Source organism: Thalia democratica, chromosome 1 (genome assembly GCF_965202585.1).
Source record: "Thalia democratica chromosome 1, ktThaDemo2.hap1.1, whole genome shotgun sequence".
In the NCBI taxonomy this organism is placed as follows: domain Eukaryota; kingdom Metazoa; phylum Chordata; class Thaliacea; order Salpida; family Salpidae; genus Thalia; species Thalia democratica.
This window is the reverse complement of record NC_139165.1, coordinates 69,475,801-69,497,136: the sequence shown is the minus strand read 5'-3', so window position 1 is coordinate 69,497,136 and position 21,336 is coordinate 69,475,801. Positions and strand designations below refer to the sequence as shown.

Genomic DNA, 21,336 nt, shown 5'->3' with positions numbered 1-21,336 from the left:
TTTCTAAACTCCTCTTAACTTTTATGCTTTAAATAAAGTTTTTTTTATAATGTAGACATACATAAGCTTATATTAAATGATTGCAAAGTTATATTGTTTTTTTTTTATTTGTCTTTATTTAAGATTGCTTCCAGATTTGAGATAGACTTCTTAAAAGAAGTAAATTTCCAGTTAACATATTTGTGGCCTGATGTTGTGACAGAGGTCCTTATGACAATTTTAAAACTCTCTCAGTTTAGTATAACAAGATTGTAGTCTACAGGTGGATACATATTCAAACAAAAAAGTATAAGTAGTGTTCAAGACTATAGAAATTCTAGGTTAAGTTATACAAAAAATATGATTTCGCAAAAAAAAACAGTATTATATAAGTATACTGACTATATCATTATGTATTAACTTAAAAATTAAATAATATAACACTGGGACTTAGCTTAGAAAAATCTGCAGCCTTAAAAGTTTAAAAAGATAACATTTGTTGTTATTATATGTTTAGTTTTAAAATATATTGCTGTTAGTTCTAAATTGTTTAGTAAAGTTTTATTAAAACATATTATTCAAATATAATATTCAAGAAAATGAAAGCACCACAGATTTGTTCCAGCTAGATCCCTGGTCTTCAATTGTATGTTTATGTGTAGTATAACTTCTATAATATGTTGCCCCTCAAAAATGAAAATTAGGTAGTAGAGCTTGGTTTAACTTTTTGTAAATGGCAAATCACATAAATAAACAACACAAAAAAATTAGCTTCCTAGCTTTTACCACTGTCACGCTAGTTATATTATTTCTAAAAACAACCCCTCTGTAAATTGTATGGAGCCTTGAAATTTTAACCTTCAAGTTTTTAGCTGAAAATTTTTATATGTAGCAGTCATCACAAAAACACATTCTACGCGTTTTCAGACATTTTGAAGAAAGTTTCATTGAGAATTCCTTAGTTTCTTCCAAAAAACTTAAAAATAACAAAAAATGATAAAAAATACAGAAAATCTGTAAAAACATCAATGAAACATTCTTTAAATGTTCTGAAAACCTGTAGAATGTGTTTTTGTGGTGATTGCTACATGTAAAAAAAATTTCAGCCAAAAACTTGAAGGTTAAAATTTTAAGTTCCCATACAATTTACAGAGGGGTTGTTTTTAGAAATAATATACAATTTTAAACTTTTTTTTACAAAAATTGACTTTGGCTTTTATATGAAAGCTTTAAATACAAACTACAAGCCAGTTTTTATAGAATTCAAAAATATTATTTAACTTTTGAGATATTTAATATTTTATAAAATATTTCCGCAATTTTTTTGGCCTATATTTTCTCGGAAATTTTAAAATTCACTAAAATCTATCTCCTCCTTCATTTTTCAAGCAATCTTCTTCAAATTTTCAGGAAATGTTCCTTATATTAAAAGAAAAAAAAGCTACTTAGGAATTTTAATAATTTTTAAGAATAAAATAATTGTAAAAAATTTAAAAAAAAAGTGTTTTTTTTTCAAAAAAATAATATTTTTACAATTTTTTTTTTAATTTAAAAATAACATTTTTATATTATTGTATAAAGATTAGACTGCAAAAGTTTGAAAAAGATTGCTTGAAAAATGTAGGAGATAGATTTTAATAAAATAGTCTTTTTTTGCTGTTTTAGTTTTCCCTTCCCATAGGGAGCCTATTATGCGGCCCGACTTTGACTGGTTGTATCTCAAAAAATAATTTGAATATTCTAAACGATAAAAAGCATCTTGAAGCTTAGAAAAAATTCTATAAAATAAGATCAATTTGTAAAAAACATGGCCTACTCCCCTATGGCCTTAAACTTATATATGTTTCTATGTGTTAACAAGTTATCACTTCAATAAAGCTATGCAAATCCAAGATAGACTCTATCCTATATCATTATATATTCCAGTGAACTTGCTTTGCTAGGATCTCTATAAGCAAAAGATTAACTTAAAATTTTGAATATTTTTTTAATATAGTAATTTTAATTAGTTTTTGAAAATCTGTTTTAATAATATTTTTTTAGTATTCTTTTATTATGATAATTTTATAAATTAGATCTACAACAGTTTTGGTTTTTTCAAATGTTTAAAACTTTTTGAAATATGACCTGTTAAACATTTTATTCAATCTTATTTTTTTGAAATATTTGAATTAGATTTGTCAATTAAATTAACCTAATAAGAAAAAAACAAAGTGATTGTAAATATGTATTATAATAATCATTACTTAGTTAAGTTAAACTTAGCATTTTAGTTTACCAACTGTTAAAAATTATTTGTAAAACATGGTACTTATAAAGATAAAACTGATAAGTTTAAAACTAGTCATTAACTTTAAATTTTGTAAATAAAGTAGTTATTGTTAAAGAGTACTTTTATTAAGTCAATGTTTTTTATCTCAGAGGTTATTACATATCTATAACGTTTTAATAAAATGCCTCAAAGTAACGTTTGTATAAAAATTACAGCATCTGAGTAGAATAATACTTTTGATTTAAGTAAATCATTTTATTTTGGTACTAGCTTAATTCTTACTTACACAGATTAAATTGCTGTTAAATTAATTAAATCAAAATGAGTAAAGAAATTCAACATGGTAATGAAGCTAAGATCAGCTCTGAATTGTTGCATGAGTGTTCACAGTTTATGAGATGTCTCTGTGAACAAGTATTTAGTTTTAAACAAAATTTATATGAGCTGAACTCATCTAGTAATAAATACTTGAAAGATAACAGTGTGTGTTCAGAAGAAAGTACAACCAAAATGCATAAAAGTATCAAGTTGAATTTAACAAGCATTGAAGAGTTTCCTTCTCTTGGAGGTAATCAAGAACAAGTTACTCCAAACAAAAAGTTAGCAAATAATTTAGAAGAAAGAATGAAAACTCCAAAACATTGTTCAAGTACACCTAAAACTCTATTTGATAAAGAAAACTCTTTACCTATTACTACAAACAGTTTTCCAAAAAAGCTTAAAAAATATAAGAAAAAAACTTCTTTTAAAAGAATAGACTTGAACTTACCAACAAAAAAACATTCCAATATTAATGAAAACGGGACTTTTATAAAAAGAAAAAAACATTTAAATTCAGGCAATATTCAGCTATCCATTCCTAAAAACCACAACCATTTAAAGCCTTCTAACAATAAAAAAGACGCTTTTGAGAGAAGGTTTGCAAACTTAAATATTGGTGACACTTCAAGTTGCTCTCAATTACCTCCCAAAAATTTTCAGACTAATGTAGCTATTCAAACAAAAGATATTTCTAAAGATTTGAAAATAAACAAAATATGTAGCTGTTCAAACTGTTCAGAATTTACAAACTTAAAAAACGCTGCAAATGATCTATCAACTTTATTTGAACAAAATTTTGTTTCAAGTACAGTTTCTGCTTTGCATAATTTTCTACAAATATTAATCATTTTGCATGACAAGGACTCGACAACTGTAGGTATAAAAACACCTCGATTTAAAAATAACAATGAAAATTTAATTTTGCAAAACACAGAAGATGTTCTTCATTTTTCAGTTTTCTGTTTGCAAAACTTAATAAAAACTAATTTCAAAATGTTTAATTTACTTAAGTTTGTAAATTTTATGGATTGTATAAAAGACGTCAAAGACTGTGTGATTATTAAAAATCTGTCGGAACTAGTTCTTAATATTTCTAGTGAAGTCAAAATGTTAATTAGTGTAATACCCGAATACAAAGAAGGTAAAGACATTATTCCATTTGATGAAGAAGCAGATAGTAAACACGCTTTCCCAAGTGAAACTGCATTTCACAGTTTCATTAAAGTTAAAGATATATTTTATAGTTTGTATAAAATAAACATTGTTTTTGAAAATAATGAACCAAAAATAAGAGAAATATTTCGATCTCTTAAAATCAATAAAACCTACAGATGGTTTGTTAGGTTGTTTTTAAGACAACTACTTAAAAGTTGCCCTCTTAATTTACCACAAAGTCAGTATTTGAAGAGTACAGACAAATCATTACACTTTAATCTTTTTACAAGCTCAACTTCAATTAATGTGTTAGAAAACTTAAAGTTTTTTCAAGATTTTGTATCTGAAGCTGAAAATTATTTGTTTAACAATATATTGCTTGAAGAAATCTGCAAAATAATTAAACTGAAGGAGAAGTCTACTCTTGAATTTCAATCTTTTTGTGACGAATGCATGGATATTCCTGATACAGATATAGAAAGCTTTAATGAATTGATGTGCCATATGCGTTGTCTTGGAAATTTTTATGGATTTTTAATTTCTATTGTTGGCACATTCAACCAAGTTGATGAATTAAATGACGGTGCGGAAACAGATGTTCTACAGCCTCTTCCACATTTAGTAGAAAGTGTAGTACAGCATTTGAATCATGCACTTAAAACTTCACTTAAGAAAGGACATCTGCTTGTGACTCTTACTTGGCTGATGCCTGTTTTTTGCCAAATTGCAACAAATACAACTTGGATTAATCATGAGTGTGTGCTTGACCTTGCAAGGATGCTTTCTTTCTTTTACAGGTAAGATTTCATGCAAATTTATTTATTTGATAAAATTTATAATGCTGAAAATATTTATAAACGTATGTATAAAGTTTATGTAATTAAATAAACTTTTTTTTGGTTTATAAGCCATGTATTTATTACTATTAGTTAAGTATTTACAATTATTTTTTGACCATTTTCTTAATAAGGTTAGCATTATGTGTAATGTTATATTTAATTACATGTAATAGAATTTTTAAAACCAACTAATTTAGCATAAAACTATTGTTTTAAAAAAAATATGTTTAATAACAGAAACCAAACAAAATTGATACCAAATGAAAACGAATTAGCATTTTCACAAGTTCAGATTTTTAGACATGCCGTTTTATCAACTATTGCTTTTCTTTTTGAAGATGAAAATTTAGGTGCTTTATTTATGGTTGAACAACCTATCTTGTCAATGTCATACACTCATAAGGTAGTTAGTTATAGTCTACAAAGTTTTTTTATTTTGTGTCACCAAAAGCTTTATATATGTATAGTTTTTTCCAAACTGAAACTATACTGATAAATAATTTAGTTTAAACTATATAGATTGATGACACATCTTTTGATTGGCTGGCAGCTAAACTATTGAATGATTATCCACTTGACTTTTTAATTCCTACTAATTGGAGATTGATATGCTGTGATAATCTGCTAACTGGCTGTAAAAGTTTGTACGCCCAACAAAAATTGAATTCATCTATTACAAGTGACATTGAAAAAAGTTATAGATCTGAAGATAACTATTCATTTGAAAAAGTATTGCCTAAAGTTTGTTTACAACTATTTTACATATAAGCTAAACTTTTTAATAACACTTAAATAATGTTATACAAATATTTTTTAAACTTGATTTATAGTTTTACTGCAACAAGGTTGCCAAAAAGCCTGGAATTCTGGGAAAACCTATAATTTGACCATTAAGGCAAAGCAACCCAGAGTTTGAGAATATTTTGAAAAATAAATCACAAAAAAAACTGGAACTTTAACAATTTTAAAATTTTAAATGATAAATTTTAATTAGGTTCAAAAAACTTAACATAATTTTTTTGTTATTTAGAATTTTATAATAAAACACATTTAAAGTAGCATTACAGTATCTTTTAATATTTTTATACTTTTTATAACAGTTTTTTACCTTAAACTTTGTTTTATACCAAACATAGACAAAAATACTTGTAATCTTAAAAACCTAGAAATAAAATAGAAAATCTTTGGCAACCCTGCTGCAAGTAGTTAAAGCAGTTTTAATTTGTATTTGTTCAACTAAAACTTTTTATATTTATATATAAACCTTATATTTTATAGAATTCTATGCTTATACCATCTACAATGGAAAATTTTGAAAAGTTACTTTTGCGGAATAAGTCTAAATCTTTTAAAAGTGCTATAAGATTCATCATTGGTAGAGGCTACACATGTTGTATAAAACATATGCAGCATAAGTTCAAATACAACTTTGATGACATAGAGTGAGTACTTATTTAAATTTGATGGAAGCTAACTTAAAGCTTAAGCTACCAAACTGTGTAATAAATTTATTCATAGAAAATTGTAATGACTCTGATTTTTGTGACATTAATTGATTATATTTTATTTATAATGAAGACAAGTTTATCAACAATAGTTAGTGAAAAGCAAAATTTTTATGCATAAAGTATGTTTTTAATTTAAAGTTGTGTTAGTTAATTGAAAATAGATAATTATTTTATATACTTATTTAACATCAGTATTAAGTTTACTTTAGATTTTTAAACACAATAACAACAATATTTGAATGTATTTAAACTTAGAAACTAACTCATTTTTTATATCTAATTAATCTTACAGAAAGAAGTATCGAATACAAAAGATTGAAATGTGAGTTATATTTTATATTTATTTGTGTAATTTATTACTTTAAGATTTATAAATTTAAAAAAATTATTGATAAAGTAAAGAAATCTAAATAAAAGAATACTGGGTGGCTATTTAAAATAGAATCCTTGTAAAACCTACTAGAGTTTAAAAATTTAGGCAAAAACTTAAAAATTGATAGTTTTTAAAAAATATGGAATTTTGGACTAAGTTCTTGAAAAGCATGGAATTTCGAACAATTTTTACATGAAAATTAATGAAATTTAGATTAGGTAAGAAATAACTGTTATATATACATAAAAATTGTTTCACTTATATAAACAAAAAAAAGACTACTTCACTAAAAATATTTTTTCTCCTACGTTTTTTGAGATAAACACCTCAAACTTTCAGGAAATGTTCCTTGCAATATGTTTTTTTAATGAAAAAATGAAAATTTAATTTAAAATATAAACAAAAAGAAAAGTTTTTTTTTCTGTTATAATTTTTTTTTTCTGACAGAATGTTCTAAGTATTGCAAGGAACATTTCCTAAAAGTTTGAGGTAGTTATCTCAAAAAATATAGGAGGGATAGATTTTTAGTGATTTCTAGTTATTTGCGCCTCCCATAAGAAAACTATTGAAGTCTCTGACTTTGACCGCCAATATTTCAAAAAAAAATTCAAGTTTAAAAATTCTGTCAATACAAACTTGTAACTTAATTAAAACCTCATAAAACAAGACTAAGTTGTGAAAAAGATGATTTACCCGCCCACACCCCTATGCCCTTAGTTATTTTATTTATTAATTTACACAGGGGATTCCCAAACTTTTTTTCGTAGGGCCCCCTTTAAAGAAATGAAAAAAGCTATGGCCCCCTCTGACAAGATTTCTCAAAAAACTATCCTTAAATACACCTAAGACCTTTGTTTTACTCTTTACCGTCAACTCTAGAATGTCTAGTGTAACTTTCAAATTAAGGCCTTGTGATTCCTCATTTTACAGCTTATGGTCACCTAAATTTTTGAAATTTTTCAATGATATCTAGTATAAGTTTCAAAACTACCCTTAAACCTGCTTAAGACTTTTTTTTCTTTTAATCATCAATTGCAGAATTTCTGGTGTAGATTTTAAATTATTATCCCTTTACTACTCTGGGCCCACCTTTGCAACTTATGGCCCACTTTAGCGAACCCTTATTTACACATTGTTATCAACTGTTTTAAATGTTGAGACTATTTGTTAGACTTCAAAAGTTACTTAAGTTTCTCTGCTGAGCGGATTATCAAACTACAATTCTGTTTTTTAAAAATTGTGTGTTTTTTTTCTTAAATGTCTAATTTTACAAAAATAACAAGAGTAATTGTAATGATGACCCTATTTTTCAAAATAAAAGATAATGTATATTCTTACAAGTGAACATAAAAACTAAATAATATAATATTTTTGTTTTATAAACAGTGAACACCTAAAAGAGCAGATGATGAGAGAGATCAAAAGTCAAACAGTAGAGGGTTGTGTTAAATTTATTCGGAATTTTTCTAATAAAGCTTTGAGCGTTATCTTGTACAGTGATCAAGATAAAGAGGTAAGTCATTGTTTAATTTTATAAGTATATCTAACTTGAATATAAGATGTAACGCTAAAAGGCGTTAAATCTGAGCGCAGTGAAACATCTAAGGTAATTTAAATATAATTATCTGATTAAACTGTTTTAGAATTTATCTTTAAGTTTTCAACTCATTTTTATAAATAAGTTTTAATTGATCAAAATTTAAACACTTTTTAAAAGCTAAGTCTATATAATTCATATCTGAAAACTATTATATTTCTAATTTAATTCAGAAATTTTGCATTTTAATTATAGTTGATATGGCTAGTGTGAAGAAAGATCCTATTTGTCATTAAAAGTTGTATTTTATACTTACAAAAACATTAATAAAAATCTTTTATTTTTTGAGTTTTTGTTACTGTACTTTATTGCCTACTAAATCTTCACTTTGCAGCTAACATTACTACTGCTTTAATTTTAACTATTTTGATCATACCTCAAAACTCTGACTGGCTCTAGTTAGATAGTGCTTCAAAGCAAGGGTCATTAACCTTTTTTAAAGTTGGTTACACTAAATAAATATTAATAAGTTCTGTGTACACTAATCTACAAAATAGAAAAATTAGTATTAGAATACACTGTTTGGTTAAATGATTAACTCAACTAATAACGTGTTTAGAATTTTAAATTTATATCATAATTAGTTTCTCTATTAGAAAAATAGTTTAACAAACGTCGTTGAAAAAATTATTTTTCATCTTATTGAATTTTATATGCACATTAAAACTATTTATATCTAAACCAGTGTGTACATTGTGAAGATCACTGCTTTAATGTATTGCATTTTAAGTTATGTATGTTTTAAAATGTTCGATGTTATGTATTTACTTTGCAAACAACTTAATTTTTTAGATGCAACCAGAAATAGAGAAGTGTGTTATTTACAAAAGTATAAGGATGGTGTTCAAAACTGTTTACAATCACATCACCCCTCAAGTTGATGCTCAAGTTAAAGTTTTTATAAAGAAACTTACAGTGAGTTTGAACTAACTGTTAGTTACGTGTAGTTTTATAAGATAAAATTTATAAGGTCAAGCTTTTAAAGCTAAGTATTAAGAGGGTTTTAAATAATTAAAGCATTTTGAATATTACTTGGTCCGATTATATATTTTTAATATAATTACTTATGATTAAATTATTTGACTTACTTGTGTGTAGCATTAAACTGTTAAATCTAGATTTTTTGAAAAGAAAAGTATTATGAAAATAAATTACAATAAACAAGTAGAATTAGTTAATTCATAAATACTAAATGTGTTACTTTTTAGAAGTAACTTTTACAATACAATTTTAAAGGAAGGTGAAGTTCCGAAGACAACTTTGAAGTTAGAGGGTTGCGATTATGATGGTTTAACACAGCTCCTTGTCAAAATGTGTGAAGTTTACAAACAAAACATCAGATATGGTGTGCCATATGGTTAATTACTGTTAATTCGTTTTTAAGATGAATAATATGATAATGACTTTTATAAAGAGCCTTAGTTTTTTGAATACAGGATTGTTGAAAAACCTGGATTAATCTGTAATTTGACAATTAAGGCATAAAAAACCTTGAATTTTAAAAATTTGAACACAAAACTAAATTTTTAACAAAGAAAAAACAAGGTCTTTTACCAAACACAAACAGGGTTGCCACTTTACCTGGAATTTGACAATTTATGCAAAAAAAAAAACCGGAAAAACCTGGAATTTTTAACATTTTCAGGAGTAAAATTTCGATTTGACACAAATATCTATCATATAAACAAGATTTTTTTGTCATCATCAAAAAGATTTTTTTCAACACATTTAAAATAACTTTACAGTATCTTTTCAATGTTTTTATACTATTTTACACAGTTTCTTACATTAAACTTAACTTAAAACTAAAAATAGACCCAAAAATGAGTACTTTTAAAAACCTGGAAGAAATTTTGAAAAAACTAGTGGCAACCCTGCACAAATATCTTTCAACAAATTTTCATTAGTGTGATACAATTGTTACAAAATAAAGAAAATTTTAAACTTATATATCATTATAATTGCATCAGAAATTAGCTAATGAAGCAAAACACAAAACAAAAAAAGTAATTTAAATTCTAAATAAACATAATTAAATATAACACAAGAGCCTTAATTAACTAAACAAGGATAATGAATGATCAAAGTTTTTCTGCTTACCTAATTTTGGTTTATTTAAATAAATGTATATTGCTTCAATATTGACCAGGTCAAAATATTGCTACAGCTTCTTAATATTTGAAATTCATCTCATTTTAATTTTTTCCACAAATGGGGTTTTTAATTAAATGTTCTGATATTGAAGATATATTCATTGCATTTGAAGTTGCTATACTAATTGTCTTTAGGTGATTGTTAATATACACTCTTACACATTTTGGAATGTGCTCTTTAATTCTAGTTTTAAAGTGCTTAGAGGTTTGACCAATATAACTGTTTGAACAACAACATTCAAGAGTGTACACCACGCAACTTTTTTGTTTGTTAGTTATGAGGTCTTTACCTTTAGGACTCAAAACAGAACTTGATGTAAAAATAAAACTAGGTTTAGCAGCACGATATACTTTTTCCGTTACCTTCTTTATTAATGAAATTAAAAATTTGACATTTTTTTTTTACTTAAAATAACATAAGGTGTTATATGAAAGCTTTGAAGTACAAACTACTAGCCAGTTTTTATAGAATCAAAAAAAAAAATATTTAACTTTTGAGATATTGTAATTTTTATAAAAAGTTTCCGATACAAACATATGGACCGTAAATTTTTTGGGGTCAATTTTCTCGGAAATTTTAAAATTTACTAAAAATTTATTTTCTCTTTAATTTTTTGAGTTAGAGACCGTAAATTTTTAGGAAATGTTCCTTTTATAGTTTAAAAGATTTTGAATGTTGTAATTTTAAAAATATTAAAAAGTAAAAATTTTTGATAATTAAACAAAAAAAAGGTAGTTTTTTTTTAATAGAAATTTTATTTTTCTAAATTAAAAAAATAATTGCATTTAATCTTTTTAAAATTTATTAATACTCTTTCTGTAAAAATTTGAAGAAGATTGCTTAAAAAATGAAGAAGGAGATAGATTTTTAGTAAAATGGTCTTTTTTTCGCGTTTTTAGTTTGTGCCTTCCATTAGGAACCTATTGAGGTCACCGACTCTGATAGCTCATATCTCAAAAGTTACTTTGAATTTTTTCAAGCGGTCAAAAATGTCTGATAGCTCATTAAAAATTTCATAAAATAAGATCAACTTGTAAAAATCAAGGTGGACCCCCCCCCCCCCAAAAAAATTGTGTGAAACTGGGACTAAGTTGACTTTAATTCAATCTCATCTTGTTTAGGTTTAAGTTTTAAAAACTGTTTTAAATATTTCTCAAAGCCTAAAAAAAATAGAAAACCTGAAATTTCAAATATTTTTATATAGATAATCAAACTTAGATTAGGTACAAAATATATCAAATACAACAAGGACATAGGGGGTAAGCACTTTTTTACATTTTGATCTTAAACTTAACTAACAGTTGATTTTTACCCTTTCTTATAATAGAAATGATATGTTTTTGAGATATGAGGAACAAAGTCGGAGAGTTTAATAGGATCCTTATGGACGGGCGACGTTAAAAAGACAAAACATATATATGTATATTTCATCAAAGTCTATTTTCTAGAAATGGACAAAAAACTTATATTTTCGGAAACCTGGAAGAAATTCAGATAACTACGAATTTTCTTTCAAAAAATCCACTTTGTGTATGCGTTACTCTCATAAAAATAGTAAAAAACCCTCATAAGAATAGAACAACCTTACTTAAAAGGAATTCCTTGTTTTTTTATAAATTGTTATGTTTTTATATAAATAAAGAACTTGTGAGCTTCTTTTTGTTATAAAATGAATCTATAAATATTTTATTCTACACAGTTTTCAAACGAGCTTTTAAAATGGAGAGATTCTAAATCCTCAATAAAATAGATTAAAAGTGTATTTTGTAATTATAATAAGTTATAATTTTTTTTAACCTTGTTTAGATAAACAGATTAAAATTGTTTACGCATAATCGACAGTATAATTTAAAACCACCTGTTTTCAGATAAAATCACTGTAAAAGCATTGTTAGATGAGTTGGGAGAGTGTTACATTTCCATATTTTACAATGTAAGTATTACAAAAGTCAATTGCAAAAATCTGCTACAAAACCGCTTCAAAGCCATTAGACTATGCGTAAAAGACATTTTGCTGTTTGCGGGGGAAGACCTTTGCAAATCTCTTTGTTATTATAACGTTAAAAGAGAAAACATTACAAAAATATTATGGTTTTTGACTATAGTTGATAACTTTGATCTTGACTAAAGTACTTTCGCCCACTTCGTTACACTTTAAGATACGTATTTTCTTTTTATTTTATGTCTTTTTAGCTTTATTCTTTGTTAGATTTAAATATTGATTTTCTAAAATTTCAGCCGTTTATATTTTAGCACCTCAAGAACTAATAACAATGTTTGATCAATAAACTAGCTTAAGTCCGTTTTCAAATCGTGTTTAGCAAAAAAAAAAATTGTTTCTGTGAGAAGTTTTATAGTGCTATATTATATATATATTTATTTATTTATCACAGTTATAACAAGGTTACCTTTTAACGATATTATATCCTAGTTTTAAAAACTAACTAACTTTATTAGTAGTTTATCTACTTTTAAAAAGCCACGCTTGTTGTCAATTTAAGTTTAAAGATCATGTTAAGCTTTTATAAAACTATCCTTCTTTATTTTTTTTTAGTCCAGTTATTAGATTTAATTTCTGCGTTGCGGCTAGCACTACTTGTATTTTTGCTATTAGTTGTTAAAGTTAATTGTATGTCCAACTTAAAAAAAATGATTATATTTAAGTCGCTAAGCCATCAAACACTTTTAAAATAAAGCTGACGAAAATGACAGTTATAACTATCTAAACACATTTTTACTTTAATATACCTATAACGAATGTGGTGCTTATGAAAAATTAATGCCGTAAAAACATGCTCATTCGAAAAAAGTTTCAATGTTGATATTAAAAGCCTTCCTTTTTTTTAAATTATTTAAACAGCACAATTAGTTGTTTATTTAGTTAGTAAACAAAGATGCAAGCATAAAATTTCAGTCCTAAAAACTTATATGGAAAACTAACATAGATGTATGGTACAAAAATTAAACAAATTTTTTTATAAATTAAACCCACAAAGTCAACTCCAACTTATTTTAACAACTGGGGATAACACTTTTCCCTACAATTAGTGGCAACCTTGTTGTAAATAAGTTTTTTCTTTTAATTGTTTACTTTATTGGCTATTTATTTATATACGTTTAGTTAGATATATACTTTTATTTAAAATTGCAAGTAATAAAATGAAAGTTTTAAGATCAAATTTTTGTTTGTTGCTTTTACTGTGAAAAAAGTACAGTTGTTCTGTATTTAAATTCTTATTACCATTTCTTTTTAATTTATTGCACTAGTTTTTTCATTTAAACAATATTTTTGCACAAGTTTTTAAGTATATAGAGTTTTATTATATATTAAATTTTTCGATTTGAATAGTTATTTTAATTAGATTTTATGTGTTACCAGTACTTTTTGACTTTAATACTTGACGTCTTTAAACTATTTAAATCTATTTTGTATTTTTTTATGAACTTAATAAAGAAATTTCTTTTTAAATTACTTTTATTTAAGGTATAGTAATCTAATTTAAACATAAATCTATCATAATACAGGTTGCAATCTATATTTAGTAAGTATTCGAAAAAGTTATGTAGAATTTAGTTCTTTGAAGTATGGTCGCTTATTTAAGTTAAAAAAAGTTTGCTTGCCTAGTTTTTACTTTCTTAATAATTATTAAAAAAATAAGTGCCTTCAAAAAAACCTTGATATTTATAGGTTCTTACTAAGATTAGCTAATAGTATTATAAACTTTATTTCTTGAATTTTTAAAGTTAAGTACAATGTTAAAGGTGATTGAATTTTGATTAAAGCATGTTTTCTTTAAGAAAAAAATATTGAGTTTAAGGAATTTGAATTTTACAAGTTTTTATAAACTAATTTCTGCAAGTATTGAAAAAAAAATTTCATGTAATTTAAAAAGTATGTTTTCTTCGTAAATTAAAAACATACACTAAGGTCTACTCAATTATCTATTACATGATTAAAAAAAAAAACTATTTTACAGTATGTGATTTGCTATCTATAATGTTATAGACCTCATACTGGCAAAAACATTGATATTAAATTTTCAACATCATTATAGTATGACATAATGTCAAAAATGTTATAGTTTTTTTTTCCAACAACAAAGTTATAATTCGGTATGGGTAACTAGTTTCTCAACTTGTATAGCTAAGTACTCTAAGTTGTGTAACAGACATCTTGAGTATTTTTGATTTAAGTATGTAGTTCACAAAATAGTATCGTTTGAAATTTTACTCAAGTATATAAAAAATGTTTGCTTGTAGATGTTAAACTTTTTTAACACTAAAAAAAAATTTTCAGAATTTTAAAGAAATAAGTTGATTGTTTAGCTGATTTCGCTTAAGACAGATTATATAGTCATTTTTAAAACTAAAATCATTCAGTATTTACTAAATTTTGAAATAAGCTTTGAATAAGTTTGAAAATATTCTTTTAAAAATCACTAGTACTTTGATAAGTAAACAAATAAATTTTAGATAAAAAATAAGGTTTAAATTTACTTAAACTTAAAAATAGAACAATGCACCTCTATTTTGTTAGTACTTATATACTAGTTATTTTTGTAGTTTAAGCATCTGACTCGAAACAAATTTAAAACTTTTTGTAATACTGAATAGTTCTAAATCTATATATTTTGTTTATTATTAACGTTTTGTAAGTATCTATTTAATTCTTTCAATGGTTAGAATATAAGGTTAGTTTAAAAAATGTTTTTTTCTTGTTGTTAATATAATTTTTGATTACTTCACATAAAATGTTTGTTGACCAATCAAATTTATGTTTAATATTTTAATTAACTTCTGTTTTTAGTTTGTTTAAACTATATGTAAGTTTTATAATATGTAAGGCTAATTGTAAATGTCAATTTAAGTTTCAAGATGTTTTTTAAACTGACCGCATAGTAGTAATTATTATTTAAAATATTCCACGGCTTTGATACCATAAAAAATTAAATTTCGTAAAAACGTAACTTGAACCTAGCGATCAACCTTTATTTTTAAAACAACAACTAGTAAAATAGTAATGTAATTACTGTAAGACTATATCTGTAAGTATATTTAAAAGTATGTATTATTTAAGTGCTGTAAATCTTTTAATGTTTAAATGCTTATACATTTACTTATTTTACTTTTGCAAGTTTTATATCAACTTATAATTGTAAAACTAAGTTTCAACTTCAAAAGAATCGTTACTTTTTACTTCTTTCAAATCTACATATTCTAATGCTCAAAAAAGCCGAATAGAGTATTACTAATTATAATAATTAAAATATTACTTTTGCTTTAGTTTTAAAAAACTATTGACTTACAGAATATTACAACATTTTTTAACATAAAGTTTTTGTAACAACCACAGACATGTCAGAATTATTTAACACAGCGTTACTTTTACATGATTAACTGTTTTACACGAGTGAAAATGTTGCACCCATGACTCACTAATAAACAGAACACTTTAGATTTAATTTTTGTAGATAATTATTTAAACTAGAAAATTATAAATTAACACATTTTAAGGTAATTGATATAAGTGTTAAAATCATTGTGTAGTGCATAGAAGTAAATGGCTTAGTTGTTATGAATAAAAATAATAAACTACATTTAAAAGATCAGAGCTTAAAAATTATGATCAATTTGCATTGTTTGTACAAAAGTATTATTCATTCATAAAATTAATCAATCCAAAAGTTATGCTCCTTAAATTTTATGACAACTACCCTTGTAATTAGAAACTTCATTGCTAAAGTAAGTTCAAAAATAAACTTAGGTAAAGTAAGTCTGCCTTTATCTAAGTGTTTAAAATTTAACTTTATGTTAAAGTAGTTGAGTCAAACTTTTCATAATTAATTATACTTGCAGTCTTTAGATAAGCTCATAGCTGAAAATAACAAAAAAGTATTTGTTTGATATTGTATTACATTTTTTTTTTATTTAAAGTATTTACTTAAGTTTAAAAACTTTTGAGATGTGTTTTTTTTTCTCTGTTAAACAGTGACATTTTGTATAACATCGTTAAACCTTTGATGTTTTTAAGTGTTTGGATTCCAATCTCTGCTAACGTTAAATAAAAATAAAAATTGCAAATAGTTTAGTTCTTTTTTTAAAATATAACATGCTATATCACAATATAAACATAAAACTATTTTAGAAATATATTTTGTAAAAGTAAATTAATAACTGGTAAAAGTTAAACTTAAAACTTTAATTTGGCACTATCTCAAACAATGGTTTATAATTGAAAATATCGAAAAATTCAACAGAGAGTCTAGTCTAGTTAGTAAAAACTTTGGTTGTAAAAAGTATAACCACAAGGATATATTTATAATACTGGTTTGGTTATGTTTATGGTCTTAAGTATGTGGTCTCTAAGTACATATTAAACTGAATGCTTTACTTAGCGTAGCTTGCAAGTACTAAACTTCAAATATAGGTTTCACTTAAGTTAACTTATTTCCTAAGTTATGAATAAAACACACTTTAAACCAATGCAAGTTACTTTATTTAAAATAACAACTCTCAATTCTAAGAAAGAATCTATTAAATCATGACACAAGTAAAATCTTTAAAAGTATTAACAATCATAAAATTCTATGAAACACTAACGATGTAGACGTTTTAATGCTCGCTATTTGATATTCTTGATTCTCGAAACTAGATGCTTTTAATGTTGTTTTGAAAAAAGATTATTGTATCTTAAAAACTGCAAGCAGCAGAACGAGAATTAACAACTAATGCATATTTGAAACGCCGATGTATATGCATCGGAAAGAAATTAACTTAAATCCTTAGAACAATCAATGTTGTTTTAGAAAATAGGGAATATTGTTTTCAAAGAGCCTATTACTGTTTATTGTTTTCGTTTTAAAATAAACTATTTCTAAATATACTAAATATTATATGCCTTCGCCACAAAAAATACCCCACATTTATTCACACTTTAAAATCATAAGATTAAATGTTGATTTCATTACCAAAAGAATGAACAATAAACTTTTTTAAACTAAATAATTCACAAAAACACATAACTTTCAAAGTTTAACGTTTAAGAATTTATATCGTACAAACTCGTCTGTAAAATAGTATTTACAATTAAGAGACAAAGTAATTTGTTTAATGTTAAAAGCTTTTAGCTCTATTATTCTCTATAAATATGCTTAATGCAATTTTTTAGTGGTAGCTGTTTTAAAATCAGTTTACTATAAAAAATTGTTTAGTAATTTTTTTTATTATAATAAATATCTTAAAAGTATAGTTATTGTTTAAATAAATAGCTTTCAAAAAAAGTACTCAAAGTTTGGACCTATTGTTTAAACATATATTTATTCTATATATTACATAGATTTTGAGCTTTGGTTTATTCTAAAGTTTAGTAAATTTATTTTTTCTAGCTAACAGTGATAGGTTATCATGCTAAAGAAAAAAGAATACTTGATATTTTTCAATCCTTTTTTTTTCAGTTTATTTATTAGCCATTTTTCAGTTTTGAGATTATTTTTAGGGCTTAAAGTACAAAAGACATTTTATATAAACTATTTTTGGGTCCGATTGTAGTATAACGTTGTATTACCTTAATATTGGCTGAGTCAGCAAAAAATATGATTTTTTTAAAATTTATTCCCTTATACCCACCTTACCCAAACATATTAAAAATAGAAAAAAATATGAAATATTTTTTTTGCTGACTCACTAAATATTAGGAGAAACACCGTTACATTACAACAAGACTCACTATTTTTATTAATTTTGATTAAGCATGGCTTGTTTGTAATTCTTGTAAACAAATTTGATCTAGTTAATTTAACGTACTAAAATTATCTTGAAAAACTGATCAAAATAGTTTTATAGTTTTTTTTACACTTAGAAAAAAAATATGTGCGCGACGACTTGCTAAACTGCTTATTTTAAGTATTTGTTTTTAATTATTTTTAGATAATATTCTTACATATTAACACTTGTGCTATGCTAGTTCCAGTATATTAACGTATAAAAGTATTTTAATTTTATTTAGTTAAAACAAAAAAAACAAAGATGCTGAATAAATTTTGGTTTTAGGATCAAGGTGTACAAAAAGACCATTCAGTTATTAAGTCAATAATAGGATTTTTGTTTATTTTTTTGAACAAGTTTACATTTAATTGAAAGTTTATATTTTTGGTCGTAAAAGTTCGTATAGAAATCTAATATTATGAATTCTTAAAAGATTGAAATAAGTTTATTATAAATTATTAAAATAGTTGCTAATTTAGTCTCGTTTTTTTATATTTTATTTTATCATATATAAAAATATCAAATGAATTTAAAAAAATACTAGAAAGTATATTTTTTGGATCGCCTAAAAGAAAAACGCTAAATATCAATTTAGGATGACATCTTAAGTTAGAGCTAATTCAGTTTTCAGAATCTATTATTTCTTGAATTTTGGCAATCCTGCTAAAAGTACTAATTTTTTACTTTTTTTTTATTTTTTTGTCTCGTTTTGTAACTATTTTTCAAATAATATTTAATTAAATCAATAAAAACAAATATTATACTATATAGAGTAGAGTACAGATAAATTGTCAGTGAGTAGAAACATTTTTTCTGAAACTTTTTGAAAAACTGGTAGGTATCAGTTTACTAAATTCTTAACTGCTTAAATGAAGTTTGGTTGTTATTGTTAACGTTGAATGTTTAAAATCTCATGCCTAACATCAAACTAAAATTTTATCAAAATTAGAAGAAAAAACTAAAATAAGTACAATAACCTGCCAACTAGGTACAAGAGAGTTTTTGTCCTCCTCCATTAATTACCTCCATTAGGCCTTATATGAACATGTATAATATGTCTGTTTATATATAATTATATTCAACCCACAGTATTTTTAAATCTATCTTGTATTTTCTTGTATCTTTAAAATTTACATAGTATATAAAATTAATTTAGAAAATATAAAGACTTATGAAAAAAAAAAGTATCATGCTTAAGTTAAGTTTTGTTTATTTAAAAAAATAATTACACTTAAGAGTTTTCCTCCTGCTTAGTTATTATTTAGTATATTTGTTCATTTTAACTGGTTGTCTTGGTAGAAAACACAACAGTTAAGAATAAAACAATGAGGTTATATAATAGACTGGCTTCTGTGGTCAGTATTGGAAGTAATGGATTTAAAAAAGAGTTTTTAAAATTTTATTATTTTTTTAATATTACTTAATGATTATTTGGTTTATGATGTATTTCACATGGTTACTACAACTATTTCTGGTCACTTTAAAGGGCTGTAATTCTGCTAATTACTATAAGAGCTGCATTTTAGGTTACGTGATACCATGAGGACAAATAAGTTTTTGAAGAGCAACAGTAATTACGGAATTCTTAAGAGTTCTTCCTTATAGGCAAGATATTCTTGAATGGGTATGAAGAGGCTTCACTGTAAGACACCCTACTTTAACACGATTCTTTTCCTTACACTACTTATTAAGGCTAGTAATTGCTCCTCTTTCTAGGCTAAATGTTAATTGCACTGTTCATTACTTTCTTTATCTAAATTTTACATGATTTTTGGGTATTTTTCTATGTAGTTTCTACTGCTTTTTAATTTAGCTAAATAAATTAACTTTAGTATGTTTGTTTTTAATATTTGAATTGATATGCAATTTATAAGTTTATAACTTATTTTCTGGTTCCTTAAGTTTTAATTTATTATAATTTAGTACAGTATAATTTATTTTAAAACATAATAGTTTTGTATTACTACTTTAAGGTTAGTATTTTTTTTAAGTTTAACAAAATTGCATTTTTAAGCAAGGTTTTTCAGCTATGAAGTGTGTACACTTACCTATTTGGCAGGTAACTGTACTAGAGATGAACATACTCTTTTTGTGATCTTCAAGTCTTGTGAACAAGTCTCTAAGAGTGATCTTCAAGTTGTGTGTTCAAAGTTGGCAGTTTTGTGTGAGGAAGTTACTAGACCATACTTAAAAACAAAAAAAAGTTTATTAATTATGTGATCATTATCATTAAGTACTAATTATGGCAACCTTGGAGTGCATGGTACACTACACAGTAGTGCTTTGACACACCTTTGAAGACTACCTAGCCTAAAGCATACATGCAGGAACAAGTTGCATTTAATTAATTCTGTCATTATCTCCTAAATGTTTTATCAAAGTAAAACTGTTATAAATTGAGTTCTGTTAAATATTGCTGATTTAAAATTTATACTTTTTTGACATTAATTTACCAACAATTACAAAGTGATTAAACTTAAAGAAACTGTAGAATTTACCACCACTAGATTTACACAAAGCTCAAATTCTGGAAACTATGTCAAAAATACCTTACTAGTTTTATTTAAGTAATGTATAGGAAGTGTATTTATTCTTCTAATAATAAAAAAAACATCTGAAATCTAAGAACTTTATAATCAATTAGTACCCTAAAGTAACCGTTTTATACATAAAATTTAATAATTATAACTCACTCACCTTATCAAAATCTTTGTATTTAATTCCCTCTCCTATAGTCAATTTCACTCAAATTATAACTTATTTTTTTATCAAATTTTCTTTGTTATAAAGTTAAGGCCATAGGGGGCGTGCAACATTTTTTTTTGCAAAAATTAACTTTGGCTTTTATATGAAAGCTTCAAGTACAAACTTCAAGCCAGTTTTTATAGAATTCAAAAATGTCATTTAACTTTTGAGATATTTTATTTTTTGTAAAAACTTTCCAATATAAATGTATGGACCGCAAATTTTTTGAGATCAATTTTCTCGGAAATTTTAAAATTTACTAAAAATCTATCTCCTCCTTCATTTTTCAAGCAATCTTCTTCAAATTTTCAGGAAACATTCCTTATAACAAAAGGAAAAAAACGTTACTTTAGAATTTTAGTAATTATAAAAAATAAAAATTTTATTACATAATTAAAAAAAAAGTGTTTTTTTTTCAAAAAAATATATTTTTACAATTTTTTTTTTAAATTCCCAAGTAACATTTTTTTTGTCATTGTATAAAGATTAGACTGTGAAAGTTTAAAGAAGATTGATTAAAAAATTTAAGAAAAAGATAGATTTTAAATGAAATAGTCTTTTTTTGCTGTTTTAGTTTTCCCTCACCATTGGGAACCTATTATGCGGCCCGACTTTGACTGGTCATATCT

General features: G+C 24.9%; 1 protein-coding gene across 1 annotated transcript; it reads left to right on the top strand.

The window, feature by feature from the left end:
* The first annotated feature begins 2,572 nt into the window (after nt 1-2,572).
* Nucleotides 2,573-13,344, top strand: LOC145838444 (uncharacterized). Its single transcript, XM_082946040.1, has 9 exons — nt 2,573-4,524; nt 4,804-4,969; nt 5,086-5,307; nt 5,845-6,008; nt 6,367-6,396; nt 7,834-7,960; nt 8,837-8,959; nt 9,281-9,401; nt 12,067-13,344. Exons 1-9 carry the CDS (start codon nt 2,573-2,575, stop codon nt 12,324-12,326), a joined length of 3,165 nt encoding a protein of 1,054 aa, XP_082802166.1. The 3' UTR covers nt 12,327-13,344.
* Nucleotides 13,345-21,336: the final 7,992 nt, after the last annotated feature.

Excerpts from the sequence above, each read along its gene's own strand:
- LOC145838444 (XM_082946040.1), top strand. The coding sequence starts at position 2,573 with ATGAGTAAAGAAATTCAACATGGTAATGAAGCTAAGATCAGCTCTGAA. Across the intron at positions 5,308-5,844 it reads TTGAAAAAGTATTGCCTAAA|AATTCTATGCTTATACCATC; the intron begins GTTTGTTTACAA and ends TATATTTTATAG. Across the intron at positions 7,961-8,836 it reads ACAGTGATCAAGATAAAGAG|ATGCAACCAGAAATAGAGAA; the intron begins GTAAGTCATTGT and ends TTAATTTTTTAG.